At 49.2% G+C, this 21722-nt stretch overlaps 1 protein-coding gene and 1 long non-coding RNA gene across 15 annotated transcripts in view; both read left to right on the top strand.

The window, feature by feature from the left end:
* Positions 1 to 20980, top strand: part of myo6a (myosin VIa) — a 28754-nt gene extending 7774 nt beyond the window's left edge. For 3 of the 9 annotated variants that reach the window (XM_037450193.2, XM_037450194.2, XM_037450195.2), the window contains exons 7-36: positions 576 to 631; positions 724 to 821; positions 907 to 1071; positions 1590 to 1670; positions 2824 to 3004; positions 3171 to 3315; positions 3952 to 4109; positions 4897 to 4988; positions 5102 to 5174; positions 5765 to 5892; positions 6015 to 6110; positions 6201 to 6371; positions 7280 to 7318; positions 7416 to 7509; positions 8309 to 8439; positions 8525 to 8602; positions 9342 to 9471; positions 9903 to 9993; positions 10485 to 10635; positions 11297 to 11505; positions 11840 to 11918; positions 12005 to 12165; positions 12509 to 12547; positions 13223 to 13258; positions 13654 to 13692; positions 14350 to 14453; positions 15585 to 15716; positions 17707 to 17733; positions 20437 to 20655; positions 20756 to 20980. In XM_037450193.2, coding sequence (XP_037306090.2) covers positions 576 to 631; positions 724 to 821; positions 907 to 1071; positions 1590 to 1670; positions 2824 to 3004; positions 3171 to 3315; positions 3952 to 4109; positions 4897 to 4988; positions 5102 to 5174; positions 5765 to 5892; positions 6015 to 6110; positions 6201 to 6371; positions 7280 to 7318; positions 7416 to 7509; positions 8309 to 8439; positions 8525 to 8602; positions 9342 to 9471; positions 9903 to 9993; positions 10485 to 10635; positions 11297 to 11505; positions 11840 to 11918; positions 12005 to 12165; positions 12509 to 12547; positions 13223 to 13258; positions 13654 to 13692; positions 14350 to 14453; positions 15585 to 15716; positions 17707 to 17733; positions 20437 to 20655; positions 20756 to 20955 — 3403 coding nt within the window. In that variant the 3' untranslated portion in view covers positions 20956 to 20980. Of the gene's footprint in view, positions 1 to 575; positions 632 to 723; positions 822 to 906; positions 1072 to 1589; positions 1671 to 1851; positions 2029 to 2823; positions 3005 to 3170; positions 3316 to 3951; positions 4110 to 4896; positions 4989 to 5101; positions 5175 to 5764; positions 5893 to 6014; positions 6111 to 6200; positions 6372 to 7279; positions 7319 to 7415; positions 7510 to 8308; positions 8440 to 8524; positions 8603 to 9341; positions 9472 to 9902; positions 9994 to 10484; positions 10636 to 11296; positions 11506 to 11839; positions 11919 to 12004; positions 12166 to 12508; positions 12548 to 13222; positions 13259 to 13653; positions 13693 to 14349; positions 14454 to 15584; positions 15717 to 17706; positions 17734 to 20436; positions 20656 to 20755 lie in introns of those variants that run through there. The other 6 variants (XM_037450191.2, XM_037450190.2, XM_062559396.1 and 3 more) reach the window with 6 other exon arrangements.
* Positions 15723 to 17700, top strand: LOC134107808 (uncharacterized). 6 transcript variants are annotated; one of them, XR_009942791.1, is made up of 6 exons: positions 15723 to 16161; positions 16278 to 16356; positions 16473 to 16872; positions 16937 to 17046; positions 17111 to 17162; positions 17227 to 17700. It is a non-coding gene; the product is annotated as an uncharacterized LOC134107808 (long non-coding RNA). The 6 variants fall into 6 exon arrangements; XR_009942794.1 differs by lacking the exon at positions 16278 to 16356 and having other exon boundaries at positions 15723 to 16243; positions 16473 to 16582; positions 16647 to 16872; XR_009942795.1 differs by lacking the exons at positions 16278 to 16356; positions 16937 to 17046 and adding an exon at positions 16879 to 16930 and having other exon boundaries at positions 15723 to 16243; positions 16473 to 16814.
* Positions 20981 to 21722: the final 742 nt, after the last annotated feature.

Here is a 21722-nt window from a genome sequence, read left to right as displayed (position 1 = left end):
GTAGATATAGATGATATAGAACTGTAGATATAGATGATATAGAACTGTAGATATAGATGATATAGAACTGTAGATATAGATGATATAGAACTGTAGATATAGATGATATAGCACTGTAGATATAGATGATATAGAACTGTAGACATAGATGATATAGAACTGTAGATATAGATGATATAGAACTGTAGATATAGATGATATAGAACTGTAGATATAGATGATATAGAACTGTAGACATAGATGATATAGAACTGTAGATATAGATGATATAGAACTGTAGATATAGATGATATAGAACTGTAGATATAGATGATATAGAACTGTACACATAGATGATATAGAACTGTAGATATAGATGATATAGAACTGTAGACATAGATGATATAGAACTGTAGATATAGATGATATAGAACTGTAGACATAGATGATATAGAACTGTAGATATAGATGATATAGAACTGTAGACATAGATGATATAGAACTGTAGATATAGATGATATAGAACTGTAGATATAGATGATATAGCACTGTAGATCTGGTGGGACCTGCTGGTTCTGACGGTGATGTTTCTCCAGGTACTTGACGAGCTCTTATGGAACGGGGCAGGACATTGACGAGCGCATCGTGGAAGGTCAGACTGAGCTTCTCTTGGTCTTCTATGTTCTGGATTGTTGGTGTTTGGCTCATGTTGTGGTTGTTGTTGTTGATCCTCTGACTAACCAGCCAACCCGCTGCTCGAGGCCTTCGGAAACGCCAAAACGGTCCGAAACAACAACAGCAGCCGCTTCGGGAAGTTTGTGGAGATCCATTTCAATGAGAAGGTGCTTGATCAGAGCCTCTGGGGGGGTGGAGGGGGGGCACGTTGTTGTGTTGTTTGCTTCACTCACGGCCATGGGGTGCTTTCAGAACGCCGTGGTGGGGGGCTTCGTGTCGCACTACCTGCTGGAGAAGTCCAGGATCTGCAGGCAGAGCAAAGAGGAGAGGAACTACCACATCTTCTACCGGCTGTGTGCTGGAGCCCCCGAGCCCATCCGCCAGAAGTTCCACCTTAGCTCCCCGGACACCTTCAGGGTACCTTCAGCCTCCCCCGACAGCCCCACACACACATGGAGCATCCAGGTCCATTCATGGATGTCTGTCCCACCAAATGAAACCAAGTCACGTGACCACGGCCGCTTCCATGGGAGGGGGCGGGGCTTAGCGAACAAAACAATCATTTGTGTGTTTTGTTAAATCCAATAAATCCTCTGGATGAACAAGCTGTAGATGTTTCACCTCGTCCACTTGAGGGAGAACAGATGTTGAACATCACATGACCGATTCAGGCCTCTGACCTTCCACTCAGCCAATGAGACGACGTCCACTTGGAGTTCATGTTGTCAGAGGACCAACGAATGTAGATGTATAAACATGCAATGTGTAACTAGAGAAGTAGAGGAAAGTAGGAGGAGACCATGGACCGTGAAGGTCATCACCATCAATCACACGAGCCGACTCCTCGTGGAAATCCTCTTTATCCATTTACTCTCTGAATGAACATCTGTACTTCACTCCTGTTCTGTGGATTGAATCTGTTGTCTCTCTTGCAGTATCTGAACAGAGGATGCACTCGCTTCTTCGCCTCCAAAGAGACGGACCAACAGGTCCTGCAGAACCGCAAGAGCGCCGAGGTACAGACCGCTCACTTCCTGCTCTTTGCCTGGGGGGGGGGGGGGGGGGCAGGGGGGCATAAGGCTTGAACTCGCTGCCTCAGCAGGGTTCATTCTACAGTTACTGTAGTCAACAGACAGAGAGCATGAGGAGGACCATCTAAACTCGTTGGGTGAAAGGCGTTTTGCATTCTCTCTGCAGGGTCTACTGGGTCCTTACACCTTCTGAAAGCTGACCCTTCAGAAGGTCCCTTTGGTTCTCAGGCTAGATTTCAAACTGCAGCACAGAATTCAGGGACTTAATTTACAGAGACTTGTTCTCAATAAAAGGATGAAGAAAAGCGCAAAGCTTCCTAAGTCTTTGTTTAATTATGATGCTCGACCCAGTGAAGATGACCTCAACAACAAAGATATCTAAGATGTGCTTCAGAATAAATCCCTGTGCTCCGAGACGCCATATTATATTATATATATATATATATATACAGCTTTAATAAGAAATGGCCCTCAGCGGCTGATTAATTATGCGCAAGTATTCCATCCAGCATTATTAAATACCACCTTAAAGAGGAACTTAATAAAAATGTGTTTATATATGAGACCATCACATAGATTCATAATTAACTTGATAACTTTCTCTGACTCTGACTTGCAGCTTGATTGGTTTTAACATTCTTTTGCATGTAGATACACGTGAGATCTTCCTTGTAGACTAGCAGGAAACAGGACGTCTCCTTCAACTCGTTGCGTTTCTATATCTTCATTAAAACAACCTGTCTTAAAGCTGCAGTACACACCTCCGCCCACCAGGGGGAAGACAAGGTCCACGCTGAGACACACGCTACATACAAAAATCAAAGGTGCATCATTTGTGATCGAGAAGCAAAGCTCGGCCTCTCAGCCAAAGGTCTCCACCTGAGCAGAAGATCAGAGACGTTGCTTAAAGGTCTTCACTCCTCTGATTGAATGTCGTTCTCACCTGACTTTTACTAAATGTCAGACATGGGAACCAAGCAGGCGGGTGTGAGGACGATGTGATGAGGGGAAAGGACAGAAGGTAGGAAGTGCAGAGGGAAGGAAAGGAGGAACAAGGGAAGGAGCACAGGAAGAATAAACACATGACTGACAGGAGGTGAAGAAATGAATGAAGGCTCTCCCTGCTCCTCTTCCTCAGCACATGAAGGCGGGGCCTCTGAAGGACCCGCTGCTGGACGACCACGGAGACTTCCACCGGATGTCGGGCGCCATGAAGAAGATCGGCCTGGACGACACGGAGAAGCTGGACCTGTTCCGGGTGGTGGCCGGCGTGCTGCACCTCGGCAACGTGGACTTCGAGGAGGCCGGGAGCACCTCAGGTGAGATGGAGACACCCAGTGGGACGACCCCCAGTGGGACGACCCCCAGTGGGACGACCCCCAGTGGGACGACCCCCAGTGGGACGACCAAAGGGTCCCGCGCCTCACTTCACTTGGTCTCATGGTGAAACCCTCCTTAAAGCTCCGCCCCCTCCCCGTCTCGCAGGTGGCTGCAACATCAAGAACCAGTCGAGTCAGGCGCTGGAGCACTGCGCCGAGCTGCTGGGCCTGGGGGAGGACGACCTGAGGGTCAGCCTCACCTCCAGAGTGATGCTCACCACGGCAGGGGGCGCCAAGGGAACCGTCATCAAGTGAGCGGGCTCACACACACACACACACACACACACACACACACACACACACACACACACACACACACACTCTCCTGGAGCAGACCGGGCTCCCTGCTGGTGGCAGATGGTGAAAGAGATGAGAAGCTGACGGGAATGATCCCTTCCAACGTGTTTATTCTCTCCGTTTAAAGCCCAAAAACCAAACCTTCTGACTGGGGAAGCGAGGGCTCGTCTCTGCACCTGGGGGGGGGGGGGGGGGCAGATGGTCGAAGGGATGCAGAGAAGGAATTAAAATAAAGGAGCGTCTTCCAGCATGCTGGTCCTTCAGGGGGAGGAGGGCTGGAGGGAAGCTTCACGCGCTGTGAGGACGCGTAGCAGAACTTCCTCAAAACACAAAGAGCGTGTGGGCGGCTCTGTTAAACTCTCAGGTCTAAAACACACACCCCCCCCCATTTAAAGGACCACTTCACTTAGAAACTTCATCAAGTCTGGGAGGGCTACAGGAAGTGATTCTCCTCTGAAAGGAGACATGAGGCCGTCACATCCCAGCTGCACTCTGTCAGAAGCTGTTACAGCGCACACATGGATGAAGGACGCACTCTGCTGTGACCCGTCATGTGACCCGTCATGTGACCCGTGGCTCTTTGTCTCCAGAGTTCCCCTCAAAGTGGAGCAGGCCAACAACGCGCGGGACGCCCTGGCCAAGGCGGTGTACAGCCGGCTGTTCGACCACGTGGTGACGCGGGTCAACCAGTGCTTCCCCTTCGACTCCTCCGCCAACTTCATCGGCGTCCTGGACATCGCCGGCTTCGGTGGGTGTCCGTCAGTCATCAGTCAATCAGCTGATCAGTACCGCCACGACTGGATCAGATGAGGACAAACGCAAGTTGGTTGTAAAATATGATCCAATATGATTGGATTGATATTTGATCTCATTAAGATGAATATGAAGTGGTCCAGATGTTTAATAATTCAGATGGTTATTTAACCAACATCCAGATGTTGGCTTGCTATTTATTTTCCTGAAATCCTGCTGATAATCAATCAAACATAACGAACAGTCTCACAGCTGTTCAGCTTTCATGTTTCTTGAGAAAATAATTTGATATTATATCATTTTATAAGTAATTTGAGAAAAGTTTATGATGAAGTTTTGTGATGCTTCATGATGCTTCATGATGCTTCGTGATGCTTCATGATGCTTCGTGATGCTTCATAATGCGTCGTGATGCTTCATGATGCTTCGTGATGCTTCATAATGCGTCGTGATGCTTCATGATGCTTCGTGATGCTTCATAATGCGTCGTGATGCTTCATGATGCTTCGTGATGCTTCATAATGCGTCGTGATGCTTCATGATGCTTCGTGATGCTTCATAATGCGTCGTGATGCTTCATGATGCTTCGTGATGCTTCATAATGCGTCGTGATGCTTCATGATGCGTCGTGATGCTTCATGATGCTTCGTGATGCTTCATAATGCGTCGTGATGCTTCATGATGCTTCATAATGCGTCGTGATGCTTCATGATGCTTCATAATGCGTTGTGATGCTTCATAATGCTTCAGAATGCTTAATGATGCTTCATATTGTTCCTCAGAGTACTTTGAGCACAACAGCTTCGAGCAGTTCTGCATCAACTACTGCAACGAGAAGCTTCAGCAGTTCTTCAACGAGCGCATCCTGAAGGAGGTAAGCCCCCCCCCCGACTCAAAGCTCACAGCCAACCCCCTGAGGCCTTTATCCCCCCCCCCCCCCCCCTCATTAGACCGATTCTCACTAAAACCCTCTGGTTTGCATCACAGGAGCAGGAGCTGTACCAGCGGGAGGGGCTGGGGGTCAACGAGGTTCACTACGTGGACAATCAGGACTGCATAGGTACGACCCCCCCGTACAGCTCGTTGTGTTTCACCTGTCTGAGACTTGATGTCCTTACGCTTTGATGCTTTGAAGGAGGACCTCAGTCTGCAGCTTTAGTCCCAACTTCTGTCTCAGAGACATGACGTCCTGCATGATGTCCCCTCTTGTTACTGAGACCTGGTCACTGACGTACAACCCCCCCCCCCCCTCCCCCACACACACACGCACACTGCACACAACCCCCCCCCCACGCACACTGCGCACAACCCACCCCCCCGACTGAGGAGCCTCTCATACAGGGTGATGTAGAGGTGACGCTGGTTAATTAGCCTTTTTGCTGATGTTCAGCTGTGTGAAATAGTATCAATATGAGATGCCTAACTACAGTGGAGACAGCTGGGGGGTGGGGGGGAGGATGGGGGGGATGGGGGGGGGGCACACTGTTTACAGGGAGCTCTGTGCGTTGGCTCAGGACTCAGACTGCGATGTGCTTTGTGTCCTCGACATGCAGCACAAAGCACACGATGCATTGGCAGGTCAAGAAGAGACTCTGCAGTCCTCACACATCGAATCACATTTAACTGTCATTGCCCCCCCCCCCCCCACAGACCTGGTGGAGGCGAAGACGGTCGGCGTGCTGGACATCCTGGACGAAGAGAACCGACTTCCTCAACCCAGCGACCAGCACTTCACCGACACCGTGCACAACAAACACAAGAACCACTTCCGCCTCACCGTGAGTCCCCCCCTCCGCTGTGGGGGGGGGTCACGCCACCTCTCTACGTTGGGTTTCGGTTCATTATTTGTTCGAGATAAATAAAGGGAGGTGGAACTGAAACAGTTGTCCCCCCCCCCCAGGTACCCAGGAAGTCCAAGCTGTCCGTCCACAGGAACGTGAGGGACGATGAAGGATTCATCATCAGACACTTTGCAGGCGCCGTGTGCTACGAGACGGTTCGTTGGACCTTCAGAGACGACTCACCTGTGCAGGGGGGGGCGGAGCCGAAACTTAAATGGGCCGCCGTGCTTTTTTTTTTTTTCCAGACCAAGTTCGTGGAGAAGAACAACGACGCCCTGCACATGTCCCTGGAGTGTCTCGTCAGCGAGTCCAAGGACCGCTTCGTCAGAGAACTCTTCGAGAACTCCAACAACAGCCGAGACGGGAAGCAGAAGGCCGGGAAGCTCGGCTTCATCAGCGTGGGCAACAAGTTCAAGGTGAGCCCCCCCCCCAGCAGAGCTTAACAAATGCCCCATTTTAAGAACACAAGGGAGCAGAAAGCTGTCGACCAATCAGGAGGCTGAAGAATCACTGTTCAGAATGGACTCTGGTGTCTTTTTAGGGATCCTGGATGACAGCTTCTTGTATAAAGTCCTGTCTGACATCGAGGGGAAGATGTTTAGATTATTATATTAAATATATTATTCACTTAAAGTGGTTCAACCGCCTGCTCTCATTGAGTAAGAAACGCATTGGAAGCCGAATAAAGCGACTCGTATTCTTTATTTCTGCGTTTCCTTCGCTCTGTTGTTGACTGATTGGCAGACAGATGTTTGCATCTCTTCACACAGGTGCTCCTCATGTTGAATGATGCATCACTGAAGTCTTCAGAATGTTAATGAATCATTAATATTAAAAGGAGAACTTCTTTCCTAACAATTTAATTCACACTAAAACGATTCATGATGTGAAAGGAATATGAAGGCTTCATAAAGAGCATGTTGTCAAAACCTTGTTAAGCTCCGCCCGGCTGGGCCGACTGGGTCCGTAAAACCAACGCCGGACGAAGATGCCGAGGATGCACATTTCTTTAAAAAAACCAGTTCTGCTTATCAGCAAAAGCCTTCGCAGGCGGTTTATCCAGAGCCAGTTCCATCAAATGTGGACTTAATCCGTAGAGCCTGCAGAGGAAGGCTCCTCCTCTTCCTCCTGCCTGCTCCTCTTCCTCGGTGCCCGTAGATAGAAATAGAATTGATTGACAGTCACTGCACTGAGCACCTTGAGTCCTGGAAATGAGGCATGAAGATTCATTTAGTTTTCCCGTTATTGAGAACGTACGTGGAGATGCATCATCTGAAGGTATGTGACGTTCTGATTGACCCCCCCCCCCCCCCCCCCCCTGCAGACCCAGCTGAACATCCTGCTGGAGAAGCTGCGCAGCACGGTCAGTGTTTCCATGTGACTCCCCGACTCTCAGGTACAGGATTCTGGCGCCGTAATGACCCCCGTTGTCCCTCTTGTCCCCCGTTGTCCTCCCTCAGGGCTCCAGCTTCATCCGCTGCATCAAACCCAACCTGAAGATGATCAGCCACCAGTTTGAAGGCGCTCAGATCCTCTCCCAGCTGCAGTGCTCCGGTCAGTGAGCGCTCTCCTCCCGGCGTAGATATTGATGAAGTAGATCTATGATCGATAATCACAACGACACGTTGGTTCAGAAACAACAACGTCCTCCTGCATGAAGCCATCGTTCATGTTCCACTGAGAGCAAACGGGACGTAAACCCCTCCACAATATTTCATTCTTAAGATGTACGTCGGGGCTTTGAGGTGAAACGTGTCCCACGTGTGGAACAAATGACCCTAAACCCCCCCCCCCCCCGCTGTGAATAAACACACAAACGCAGCAGCAGTGAGTCCCACACGAGGCCGAAGCAAGATGAGCCTCACGTGGGGGGGGGGGGGGGTCCATGTGAAACCTTGTTACCTCGTTCTTCACACTGTGATTAATTTGCTGTGAATGTCAATTAGCCCTTTGAGTCATAACGAGGGGGGGCGGGGGGGCGGGGGGCAGCAGGGACTCCTCCTTAATGATGCTAATCAGCTGCTTAGATGGTTTGTTGTGCTGCACGTCTCCAGCGGGGTCTTCTGTATTCCTGGTCCCCTGAGGGGGATCCTGAGTTCTGACTCCACCGTCCATGATGTTGACGTTTGGATTGACATGTGTCACAGATGCGTCACAACCAAACTCTGAATTATAAGATCTGGGTGTAAACATTCATGCATCTTAACGACTGTTGTTTATGGGATGGATGCCGTGGCGTTTCTTACAGATTTTCATGAGGCCCAGAAGATGAAACTATGTTGATTATTACAAAATGAAAATGGGTTTGTGTCCACGAAGCGGGTTCCCCTGATGACAGGAAGTGTCCCTGCAGGCATGGTGTCGGTTCTGGACCTGATGCAGGGCGGCTTCCCCTCCAGGGCCCCCTTCCACGAGCTCTACAACATGTACCAGCAGTACATGCCTCCCAAACTCACCCGCCTGGACCCCCGCCTCTTCGTCAAGGTCGGTCCTCGGAGCCCCGCCCAGCTGTCGGCGATGACCTCATCGTGGCCCCGCCTCCATGTTCATCCCCCTGCTTGTTTTTCAGGCCCTGTTCAAAGCTCTGGGGCTCAACGAGAACGACTACAAGTTCGGCCTCACCAGAGTGTTTTTCCGCCCCGGGAAGGTGAGACCGCCCCCCCAGCCCCCCCCTACACCTCCTCATAATGCTATTGGTCCCCCATAGAAAAGCCAATAGGAGCACATTAGTCATTTCTGGCTGCTGAGGTGAGATGAGTATTTATTTAAAAGAAACGAGAGCCAACAGATGTGTTTCTTTTATGTCCCCCACCAGATGAATAATGCATCACCTCTGGGTAGGACGTGTGGTTTCTAAGGGGGTGGGGGGGGGGGACTAGGGGGGGGTTGTACACAGCCTGCAGGACGAACTGTAACTGTGGATTTAACTGAATTCCTTCCAGCGGGCTGAGCCGGGCTTCTTTCATTACTCAGCCTGTCCCTGTGGAGGCATCGGGGGGGCGAGCTATGCTTTGCCCCCCCCCCACCCAGGAGAGAGATGTCACACGGTTCTGGTTCATTAGTGATTTAGGAGGTCCGAGTCCCGGTCGCTCTGACGCCTCGAGCTGCTCACAGCACTCCTTTATGTGCCAGCTGCGTTACCACGGTTACCACGGTTACTTCATCATACCTCAAAACATCCAGCTTGATGTTAAATAAATATTTATATTTTATTCTCAGCTACGACAAAAAACAATTTGTGCCACACGTAGGTTATTCAAATATATGTAAAAGACCAGGATGCCATCCATCTCCCTGGAGGAGCACTTATTATATATTTATACAAGGATGTAGCGAGTCAGCAAGGACTTCATCTATGCCCCCCCCCCCCCCCATCTCTGATTCAGTTTGCAGAGTTTGACCAGATCATGAAGTCGGACCCGGACCACCTGGCAGAGCTGGTGAAGAAGGTCAACAAGTGGCTCATCCACAGCCGCTGGAAGAAGGTCCAGTGGTGCTCCCTGTCCGTCATCAAATGTAAGGCCCTCTAGTCCTGGTCCTCTACTCTAGTCCTGGTCCTCTACTTTAGTCCTGGTCCTCTACTTTAGTCCTGGTCCTCTAGTCCTGGTCCTCTACTCTAGTCCTGGTCCTCTACTCTAGTCCTGGTCCTCTACTCTAGTCCTGGTCATCTACTTTAGTCCTGGTCATCTACTTTAGTCCTGGTCCTCTACTTTAGTCCTGGTCCTCTAGTCCTGGTCCTCTACTCTAGTCCTGGTCCTCTACTCTAGTCCTGGTCATCTACTTTAGTCCTGGTCATCTACTTTAGTCCTGGTCCTCTACTTTTGTCCTGGTCCTCTACTCTAGTCCTGGTCCTCTACTTTAGTCCTGGTCCTCTACGGGGCCTGTCCCTTTAGTCCTCGTCCTGCCTCCACCTGAAGCTCAGCTGACGTCCTCTCACTGTCTTCCAGTGAAGAACAAGATCCTCTATCGGACCAGCGCCTGCGTCCAGATGCAGAAGACGGTTCGGATGTGGCTCTGCAGGAGGAAGCACAAGCCTCGGTGAGTCACAGCTCCTCCTCCTCCTTCTGACTCTTCTTCTCAATATTCTTCCTTGCCTCCTTCCTCTTCCTCGTTACATGCATCTCACTCCTCCTCGCTTCCTTCCTCACTCCCTCATCTTCTTCTTAGTTATCTGCCACCTTCACAGCTCAGCAGTGTGTGACACACACACACACACACACACACACCTGGTGACAGCTCTGCTTATTACCTCCATTATTTGGAAATGAATGGCAAAGCATTGGGGGGGAGATGAAGTGATTCCTCTTCTTCCTCTTTGGGGGGGGGGGGGGGGTTACTCTCTGTGTTTCATGTATGAAAGGTTTTTACTGATGACATTTTATTATCTATTATCTTTATTAGATTCTATTAACTACCATACATGAAATAATGAGCACATGCTGGGGATTATGGGTATTGTAGTATTTTATTATCTCTCTCTCTGTGTGTGTGTGTGTGTGTGTGTGTGTGTGTGTGTGTGTGTGTGTCAGGATCGACGGGCTGGTGAAGGTGCGTCACCTGAAGACGAGGATGGACCGGTTCACCGAGGTGGTGTCGGGGCTGAAGGAGGGGAAGCAGGAGATGAGTCAGCAGATCCACCACCTGGAGGCAGCGGTGGACGCGCTGATGCTCAAAATCAAGGTGAGGCCTCACACACACACACTCTTTATTGCTCTATCGGTGACTCAGACATACCGGGGGGGTCAAAGTGGGTGAGTGAGGCACAATGGGATGAAATTAAACTGCACACCGGAGCGCTTTGACTGACAGCTGGTGCTGCTCCACCAAAGGAGAACTCTTCTGCTCCCATATACTTGTATATTTATCCCTCTGCATACATAGATGTGTGTGAACACATGGCTGCTTGGGCCTCACACACACAGCTCATGATGTGAGACGACATGGTGTGAGAAGCTGATCCTCACTGCGCTGAAACCGCTTCACCTCTGGAAAGTTATGAGCTTGCAGAGCAGCATTAGTTGCTAACTCGTCAGAAATCACCCAAAAAGTATCTGGATATGAAATCACTGAGTCAGCATATTGCTGAGGATGTATTTCAAAAGCCTCCAATATCCTCCTAATTGCCTTTTTCTAACAATAATCCCATGAAAAAGTCAAATAACCTTAACTTTTAATAGCGGAGCGTCATTCTGTGTGGTGACCAGCAGGGGGCGACTCCTCTGGTCCCCTCAGCGATGGTCTTCTTCAATGCAGCATGATGATCATTTAGTGGACAAACACAGATGTTTTCTTCAGACTCCTCTTCTTTCATAACTCGGCTCCGCCCTCTTTTGTCCTCCAGCACACCGCCATGACCCGGATAGACATCGACCACGAGTACCGGGCCCTGGTGACCCGCTCGGAGCAGCTGCTGAGCGCCATGCAGGAGAAGAAGAAGGAGGAGGAGGAGCGCGAGCGGCTGCGACGCATCGAGGAGGAGATGGAGCGCGAGCGGAGGAGGAGGCAGGAGGAGGAGCAGCGCCGCAAGCAGGATGACGACGACCGGCGTCTGTGAGTGGTTTGTTTGATTTTCTATGCGAGGTCAAAGGTCACGGCCCTGCAGGTCACGAGATGAGGCCTCATTTAGCTTCAGTGGTTTTTACTCCAGAGGAGAACCCAGGAGAACAGAACCTCCTCTGCTGGTCAGAGCAGCAGAGAATGGGTGTTTTTTTGGATGGACTCTGGAGAAGAAGCTCCCACAAACACATTCATCACTGCCCTCCATCTTTGTTTAGTGGTCCTCCTCAGGACCTCCTCCGTCTCGGCTGGAGGTCGTTGTTTGGAGCTTCAGAAGGTAAAAGTCAGTGATCCTGCTTTTTGTGATCCGTCTTCTTTCCTCCACCAGGAAAGCCGAGATGGAGCTGAAGAGGAAGCAGGAAGAGGAGGAGAGGAAGAAGAGGGAGGAGGAGGAGAGGAAGATGCAGGTGGGTGTTGGAAGCCTTCCTTCGGGGGGGGGTTGGACGGCCCTGGTGGTGGTGCGGCTCTTCTCAGGCTCTTGGGCTGGTCTCAGGTGGAGATGGAGCTGCAGCTGCAGGCGGAGCGGGAGGAGGACGCGTCCCGGCAGACCGTCCTGGAGCAGGAGAGGAGGGACCGCGAGCTGGCGCTGAGGATCGCTCAGAGCGAGTCGGAGCTCATCCCCGAGGAGGTGCAGAGCGACGCCGGCCTGCGCAGGTAACCCTGGGGGGGGCTCTTTGACTTCTCTGACCTTTGACCCTGCTTCCGTAAACATCCCCAGAACGACACCGTTTCATCACAGCCAGAAGCTGTAGAAGCTCATCTTTCAGACGCTCCTTGAATGCCTCATAAAAGAAAACGATGATATTTCATTTAGAATCTGGTCCGGTCACCCGTTGACTTTGAAGGTTCTGTGAACAACGTGCATGAAGGAGTGTGATGATGTCAGTGTCCAGCTCTTCATCCAGGAGGAGCTGCTGAGATGTTGGTGCTGGAGGAACCATCTGGTCTCCTGTGTTTAACCGGCTTCTTCTTCTTCCTTTTGTTGTCTTCCTCCCAGTAACGGCTCCTCACTTCCAGCGTCCCCAGAGAGAGCAGCGTAAGACCCGCCCATTTAACCCTTTTAATTAGAGCCTCCACCCACCTGACCTTTGACCTTTCCACCCATAACCCCCTCCCTCTGCATGCTGTAACAACCCGCCAGCTTCAGAGAGGCTCCTTCCTTTCTTCTGGAGAGCGACACCTTCCTCTCATTTCTATAGATATAGATGTATGTCGATTTTAGAGCATTGGAAATCATCAGCCTTAAAACGCTTTTTTTAGGCAAAAATGGTTAAAGAAAATTGAAATACCCAAAGAAATCAAAATAAATGTTCATATATTTAAGAAACTAAAGGTGACGAGGCCGTTCAAATGCATGAAACGTATACATTTAATTTAACTTCTCGTGCTTCAGTTTAATTTACAGCATCAAAAAGTCACTTAAAATCAGGGAGTCAGTAAAATCCTTAAAATGTGACTAAAATGATCAAAATGTCCAGAATGAAATAATTAAATGCACAGGATTTCATATATAAAAATAATAATAATCAAATCTTCCTTCCTGTTGAAAGTAATTAGTTCCCAGCGTTATCGGATAATTCTAATTTGACATCTTATTGCTGAATGTTAAACTTTTCCTGCTTGACTCTCCACCGATGAACAGCTGATGAGTCTGATCAGAGATTCTTCTCATTATTGATTCTCTGATGACCCAAAACTCTTCTGTTTGCAGCTCCGCTGGGACCACAATGCTCAAGAGCCTCACCATGTAGGTTCCCCCTCAGTACCTGAACCCACCCCGACACCTTCAGGGACCACACGTAGATCTCTGCTCTCAGCTTCTGTCTTTAGTCTCCTCCTCCTTCACGACTCGTTCCACCGTTTGAAAGGGAAACACAAAGTATTTTAGTAAACTCAAGAAGGTCACTTTGGTCACCGTGCAGTCATCAACATTTCACCTTCTTCCATCCCTGAGCTGCCTCAAACATCTGCAGAAGATGCCTTTAATGTTTAACTAAAGCCAACCAATCAGGGTCAACCCTCCCTCAAAGGAGCTTTAAATGAACTAGAGTCGACACACACTAGTTTTGTTCCTGTGAGTCACTACTTTGAATCCTGGATGTATCTCTAACCGTTAAAAACCGCGCTGGTCGTGCTTTCTAGGGAGGAAATGGCGAAGGAGATGACGGAGCTCCTGGCCAGGTGGGTACCAAGCGTCGGTCGCCTCCATCCACCCGATGCTTCCATCACTCAAATCCTCGCTATCCTCTCGAAGTCCATTCTGTCGATGCTCCAGATCTAAATGAACGGATGTTCCACTTCCTGTTTGTGTCACTGCGTCACTTCCTGATCTCCACCCATAAAGTAGCTCGAGCTGCTGGTCGGCTCTTCCTGCCGCGGCGGATTAGAAGGAAGGTTTCCATGGTTACCCCGGGGTACTCTCCCCAAACAGGATTAGACAACCTGAAGGTTCCGCCTCCTTAATCCTCGTCACCGACTAATCGGCCCCTCGGCTGATCTAATAATGATCTCCACCCTCCATGGTTCCATCGCTCCTTTCCTCCTCCGTGATGATGTTCCTCTTTGGCTCCTCGCTTCCACCTTAACGCTTCTTCTTTGCTGTCAGCTGCTTCCTGTGACTCCAGGTGGGCGGAGTTTACTTTGAAAGAAAGCACCTGTATGTGAAGCAGGTTTGATCAGAACATCAAGTGACTGATCTGTAAAGGTAGAACTTCTCTGTGTAAACTCCTCCCATCCACCTCCTAACTTGATCTTCTGCCACAAGCTCCGATTGAAACCCCCACAACTCGGTGCTGCTGCTCTTTGTGTGCTGACCCCTCGGCGTGGTCTTTGTCTCAGAGGTCCACAGGTCCAGGCCTCCAAGGCGGCCGCCGAGGCCAAGAAGTACGAGCTGAGCAAGTGGAAGTACGCCGAGCTGCGGGACGCCATCAACACCTCCTGCGGTGAGTCGTCGCTGCGCCCAAATGAGGACGGGAAGGGACACGGGTCAAATGAGACATCACTTGTCCTGGTCCCCAGGGGACATTTCCAAATGACAGGGAGACATGTCCCCGGGACACACAGGTTGAACCGGTTAGATTTGGTTTGGTTTTTATATTTTCATCCCCTCACCGTAAAAAAGGCCTTTTTGTGTAAAAGTAGTGATGCCTCCTCCCCAAAGGGCCCTCGCTCCTTCCTGTGACCTCGGCCTTCTCGCGCTGAGCGTGATGGTGAGAGCGGCTTCACCTTCGCTGACATTTGGCGAGTAGACGAAGCGGCTGAATGTGGCTCGACTGCGGGCCGGAGGGTCGTTAAATGTGATCCGTGTTTCCCTTTGGGATGAATCCAGCGCTCTGATAGTGATGATTAAATAATGAAGGTGAAGCAGAAGAGCGTTTGACCCCCATCACGAGGGCTTTGACCCGCTGGAAGCGCGGCGGTGGAGGAGCTAAAGGCGCGTAGCCGCTAACGGCCGACACGCGGGCGGCGCCCTGAATGCTGATGGCGCGGCGCCCGGCGCCGAGCAGAGCGCCGCGGGGCTCGTGGACATCTGCCTCGCTGCAGTGAGCTTTTATCTCTTCATGCACTCCGTCTGCTGAGCAGCTCTGTTTTAAAGGAGCTGAATCACGCTGATGAAATGCGTCTCTGGGCAGAGAATCTGATCATCTGGTCATTTACAAAAGGTTCTGAAGAGAAGTCGGGTTTAACGGAGTCACCTTGTTGGTTTGTGGACTGATGGAACAACTCCAGCATCTTGGTTTTCTTTGCAACCTGTCAATCAGCGTGTAGCCCCGCCCTAAAGCGTCCCCTGCCTTATGGTCGATCAGAGACCTGTCAATCAGCGTGTAGCCCCGCCCTAAAGCGTCCCCTGCCTTATGGTCGATCAGAGACCTGTCAATCAGCGTGTAGCCCCGCCCTAAAGCGTCCCCTGCCTTATGGTCGATCAGAGACCTGTCAATCAGCGTGTAGCCCCGCCCTAAAGCGTCCCCTGCCTTATGGTCAATCAGAGACCTGTCAATCAGAATGCAGCTGCTAGTAGAACTGTCCCAGGTCCTCACGGCGTGATGAACACCTCCTTGTTGTCTGTCCTGCAGACATCGAGCTGCTGGCCGCCTGCAGGGAGGAGTTCCACCGGCGCCTGAAGGTGTACCACGCCTGGAAGTCCAAGAACAAGAAGAGGAACACGGAGACGGAGCAGCGAGCGCCCAAATCCATCACGGACTACGGTACCTTTGAATGAGACTTGTGTTCAGGGTGGGGACACAAACAGGCGTTTGTTTTCTCTTTTTGTATCTTTAATTCTCTTATTGTGTCTTTTTTCTTCTTAATGTGTCTTCCTTTTCCTTATCTAACCGTTCCTCATAAACTCAGAGTGTGGACATTCAGAGACTCTTTGTGCTGCACGTCGCCGCGTTGTCATGACGACAGACAGCCCCGGTTCGGGAGCCGTCTATAGTGTGCTCCGTTACACACACACACACACACCTTCACACACCTTCACACACCTCCACCTGACGGGGACTTGTGTCCACGGCCAGTCAGAGGTCAGACATGTAACTAAGTCCCGATGGTTTGATAATTAAACTGTAGAGACGTGAAGTGAGAATAGTGGACATCAGGGGACAATGAGACGTGATGAAGAGACAGTGAGAACAGAATAGTGGACATCAGGTGACAATGAGACGTGATGAAGAAGTAGAGACAGTGAGAACATAACAGTGGACATCAGGGGACAATGAGACGTGATGAAGAAGTAGAGACAGTGAGAACATAACAGTGGACATCAGGGGACAATGAGGCGTGATGAAGAAGAAACAGTGAGAACAGAATAGTGGACATCAGGGGACAATGAGACGTGATGAAGAAGTAGAGACAGTGAGAACATAACAGTGGACATCAGGGGACAATGAGGCGTGATGAAGAAGAAACAGTGAGAACAGAATAGTGGACATCAGGGGACAATGAGACGTGATGAAGAAGAGACAGTGAGAACAGAATAGTGGACATCAGGGGACAATGAGACGTGATGAAGAAGTAGAGACAGTGAGAACATAACAGTGGACATCAGGGGACAATGAGACGTGATGAAGAAGTAGAGACAGTGAGAACATAATAGTGGACATCAGGGGACAATGAGGCGTGATGAAGAAGTAGAGACAGTGAGAACAGAATAGTGGACATCAGGGGACAATGAGACGTGATGAAGAAGTAGAGACAGTGAGAACAGAATAGTGGACATCAGGGGACAATGAGACGTGATGAAGAAGTAGAGACAGTGAGAACATAACAGTGGACATCAGGGGACAATGAGACGTGATGAAGAAGTAGAGACAGTGAGAACATAACAGTGGACATCAGGGGACAATGAGGCGTGATGAAGAAGTAGAGACAGTGAGAACAGAATAGTGGACATCAGGGGACAATGAGACGTGATGAAGAAGTAGAGACAGTGAGAACATAACAGTGGACATCAGGGGACAATGAGACGTGATGAAGAAGTAGAGACAGTGAGAACATAACAGTGGACATCAGGGGACAATGAGACGTGATGAAGAAGTAGAGACAGTGAGAACATAACAGTGGACATCAGGGGACAATGAGACGCGATGAAGAAGAAGAGACAGTGAGAACAGAATAGTGGACATCAGGGGACAATGAGACGTGATGAAGAAGTAGAGACAGTGAGAACATAACAGTGGACATCAGGGGACAATGAGACGCGATGAAGAAGAAGAGACAGTGAGAACAGAATAGTGGACATCAGGGGACAATGAGACGTGATGAAGAAGTAGAGACAGTGAGAACATAACAGTGGACATCAGGGGACAATGAGACGTGATGAAGAAGTAGAGACAGTGAGAACATAACAGTGGACATCAGGGGACAATGAGACGTGATGAAGAAGTAGAGACAGTGAGAACATAACAGTGGACATCAGGGGACAATGAGACGTGATGAAGAAGTAGAGACAGTGAGAACATAATAGTGGACATCAGGGGACAATGAGACGTGATGAAGAAGTAGAGACAGTGAGAACATAACAGTGGACATCAGGGGACAATGAGACGTGATGAAGAAGAAACAGTGAGAACAGAATAGTGGACATCAGGGGACAATGAGGCGTGATGAAGAACCCTCCTATGACATCATCACGTGTCTCTGCGCTGACTTGTTGCATCACTTCCTGTCCGTCTGTAACCACATGTTTACTTTCAGGTCGTTCTCCTCCTGTGAACAAAGCATGTAAGTGGTCCTCTAGTGTGTGACGCTACTAACAGCAGAGCTTACCCCCCCCTGCCCCCCCCCTGCCCCCCCCCACCCATCTGGGATCACTCTGCTTCTGGTTTCTGCCACTCACAAGTTCCCTTTTGGTGGTGGTGGAGTGGGTGGAGGATGGTGGATGGGGTTTCCATGGTAACCACTTCTCGATTGAGACGTTTGCCCGTTCTCTGGAGAGGCCATTTGAGCGGTATCTGCCTGGGGGGGGCTGTAGGGGGGGGGTGCTGATGTTTATGCTTAGTCATGAAAAAGTTCATATTTAATGTTATTGAAGTATTAAAGGGTCAGTTTGACCTTCAACTCGCTGCCATCCAAGCATTCAGACCCAGAGGATCCCAGCCTCAGGCCTCGGGTCAAAGGTCACGGCTGGCTCGTAGATTTAAAAAATATCTAAATATAACAGTTTATTCCATAAGAGTGAAAGTATTTCATCATCAGTGAGTCATCGTGGATCAGTTTGTTCTCATGTGAGCTAATATGAGACCAACAGCCTCCTAGTATCCTATATCCTTCTATGGATCCTAGTATCCTATATCCTTTTATGGATCCTAGTATCCTATATCCTTCTATGGATCCTAGTATCCTGTATCCTTCTATGGATCCTAGTATCCTGTATCCTTCTATGGATCCTAGTATCCTATATCCTTTTATGGATCCTAGTATCCTATATCCTTCTATGGATCCTAGTATTCTGTATCCTTCTATGGATCCTAGTATCCTGTATCCTTCTATGGATCCTAGTATCCTATATCCTTTTATGGATCCTAGTATCCTATATCCTTCTATGGATCCTAGTATTCTGTATCCTTCTATGGATCCTAGTATCCTGTATCCTTCTATGGATCCTAGTATCCTATATCCTTTTATGGATCCTAGTATCCTATATCCTTCTATGGATCCTAGTATCCTATATCCTTTTATGGATCCTAGTATCCTATATCCTTCTATGGATCCTAGTATTCTGTATCCTTCTATGGATCCTAGTATCCTGTATCCTTCTATGGATCCTAGTATCCTATATCCTTCTATGGATCCTAGTATCCTGTATCCTTCTATGGATCCTAGTATCCTATATCCTTCTATGGATCCTAGTATTCTGTATCCTTCTATGGATCCTAGTATCCTGTATCCTTCTATGGATCCTAGTATCCTATATCCTTCTATGGATCCTAGTATCCTGCATCCTGTATCCTTCTATGGATCCTAGTATCCTGCATCCTGTATCCTTCTATGGATCCTATATCCTGTATCCTAGTATCCTATATCCTTCTATGGATCCTAGTATCCTGCATCCTTTATCCTTCTATGGATCCTAGTATTCTGTATCCTTCTTTGGATCCTAGTATCCTGTATCCTTCTATGGATCCTAGTATCCTATATCCTTCTATGGATCCTAGTATCCTGTATCCTATATCCTTCTATGGATCCTTGTATCCTATATCCTTCTATGGATCCTTGTATCTTATATCCTTCTATGGATCCTTGTATCCTATATCCTTCTATGGATCCTATATCCTGTATCCTAGTATCATGGATCCTAGTAACCTATATCCTTCTTTGGATCCTAGTATTCTGTATCCTATATTCTTCTCTGGATCCTAGTATCCTGTATCCTATATCCTATATCCTTCTCTGGATCCTAGTATCCTGTATCCTATATCCTATATCCTTCTATGAATCCTAGTATCCTGCATCCTTTATCCTTCTATGGATCCTAGTATCCTGTATCCTTCTATGGATCCTAGTATCCTATATCCTTCTATGGATCCTAGTATCCTGTATCCTATATCCTTCTATGGATCCTAGTATCCTATATCCTTCTATGGATCCTATATCCTGTATCCTAGTATCATGGATCCTAGTAGCCTATATCCTTCTTTGGATCCTAGTATTCTGTATCCTTCTATGGATCCTAGTATCCTCTATCCTATATCCTTCTATGGATCCTATATCCTGTATCCTAGTATCATGGATCCTAGTAACCTATATCCTTCTTTGGATCCTAGTATTCTGTATCCTTCTATGGATCCTAGTATCCTCTATCCTATATCCTTCTATGGATCCTATATCCTGTATCCTAGTATCATGGATCCTAGTAACCTATATCCTTCTTTGGATCCTAGTATTCTGTATCCTTCTATGGATCCTAGTATCCTCTATCCTATATCCTTCTATGGATCCTCCTCCCTCTGTCGGGGTGGTGATGTCATGATGGTGAAGCGGCCTCATTGGCTCTTGCTTCCATGAGGATGTCGTGCAGTAGACAATTAGGACAAATTGGATTGTAGTTTATTTTTAAATCATGTGTTAAATGTCAATGCAAACATCTGTGATGCTTCATGCCCCCCCCCCTTCCACTGATGTTCATGAGCCATGTTCCTGCTCACTGGTGTTTAACAGACTTCCCTTCTTCTTATTGTTTGTGCTAAGCTAACTGCTAACTGGCTCTGGACTCATTTTTAGGGATAAAAAAATAAAACCAGTTCAGCGGGAGACTTTATTAAAGTTGTACAAATATCGACACAAATGAATAAAGAAGTTAAAAACCAACAGGAATACGGCTTCACCACCTCCCCCCCCACCCCCCCTCCCCCGCCTGCATGTAAACATGGCCGCCCACTGCCGCTCTGTGACCCCCTGTGTTTTGTTACTGCGTCCAATCGACAGCTCAGCAGAACCCGGCTCCGCCCATCCCGGCGCGGCAGCACGAGGTGGCGATGAACCGGCAGCAGCGCTACTTCCGCATCCCCTTCATCCGCCCGGGGGACCAGTACAAAGACCCCCAGGGCAAGAAGAAGGGCTGGTGGTACGCCCACTTCGACGGGCCCTGGATCGCCAGGCAGATGGAGCTGCACCCGGATAAGCACCCCATCGTGCTGGTGGCAGGTCGGTTCCCCATCGAGTTCTTCTGCTCCCGCTCTGAGCAGCAGGTGGTCTGCTGTGGACGCGTCACGTAGTGATTTAAATGCCCCCCCCCCCCCCCCAGGGAAGGACGACATGGAGATGTGCGAGCTGAGCCTGGAGGAGACCGGGCTCTCCAGGAAGCGAGGCGCCGAGATCCTCCCCCGGCAGTTTGAGGAGATCTGGGATCGCTGCGGCGGCACTCAGTACCTCCGCGGCGCCATCGAGAGCCGGCAGGCGCGCCCCACCTACGCCACCGCCATGCTGCAGAGCGCCTTCAAGTAGGGGGGGGGGGGTCAATGCAGACAAAGGGACTAATGCACCAGCTACCGGACACACGGGACCTTTAGCTTCTCCTCTGGTGGGGGGTTTGGTTCCCTGGGGGGGGCGGGGGGGGGAGCATTAAACCTGATGCAGAAACATCAGGATAAATTATTGCATCGGTTAGTTTTTCTTTGAGTCTTGACGCGGAGGCCTTACTGCTACTTTAACCCCCCCTAATCGCTCTAATTATGCATTCCTGATTGTGACACTAGTGGCTAACCGCTAGCCGGGGGTCCGTCGCCGTGACGACCCCACTGACCCCACTGACCTGTCCTTTAACCTTTGATTCATTGATTCTTTTCTCGAGTGATTTAACGTTTAATGACAGAAAAACAACTTTGAGTCCTTTTTGTTCTGCTGATTCTTCTGATGACTTTAGTTTAATATAAAAGCAGCAAGATGTGAAATATGCAAAATATCTGAACCATCTTTGACGAATCTTTAAGTTAAAATGTCGTGAACTGGAAGCTGAATATTTTCATTTCTGCTGTGACGTCACCTGATGGCGGCCATGTTGGATCTGACTTCACCTCCAGGGGGTCAAAGGTTGAATCTGACCTTTGTGAGGGGCCACCTGACCAGCTCCCCCCCCCGATTAAGACCCCTGTGCTGCTCACATTACAATCGTCCTCCTGGGGGAGCGCTGCCTTTGTCACTTTTCTAACTGATGAATAAAAGCATTCCACTCTCCTCCCGACTCGTCTTCCTCTTCACTACAAACATCAACA

This window comes from Pungitius pungitius, chromosome 20 (genome assembly GCF_949316345.1).
Source record: "Pungitius pungitius chromosome 20, fPunPun2.1, whole genome shotgun sequence".
Taxonomy (NCBI): domain Eukaryota; kingdom Metazoa; phylum Chordata; class Actinopteri; order Perciformes; family Gasterosteidae; genus Pungitius; species Pungitius pungitius.
This window is presented reverse-complemented; position numbering and strand designations above follow the sequence as displayed.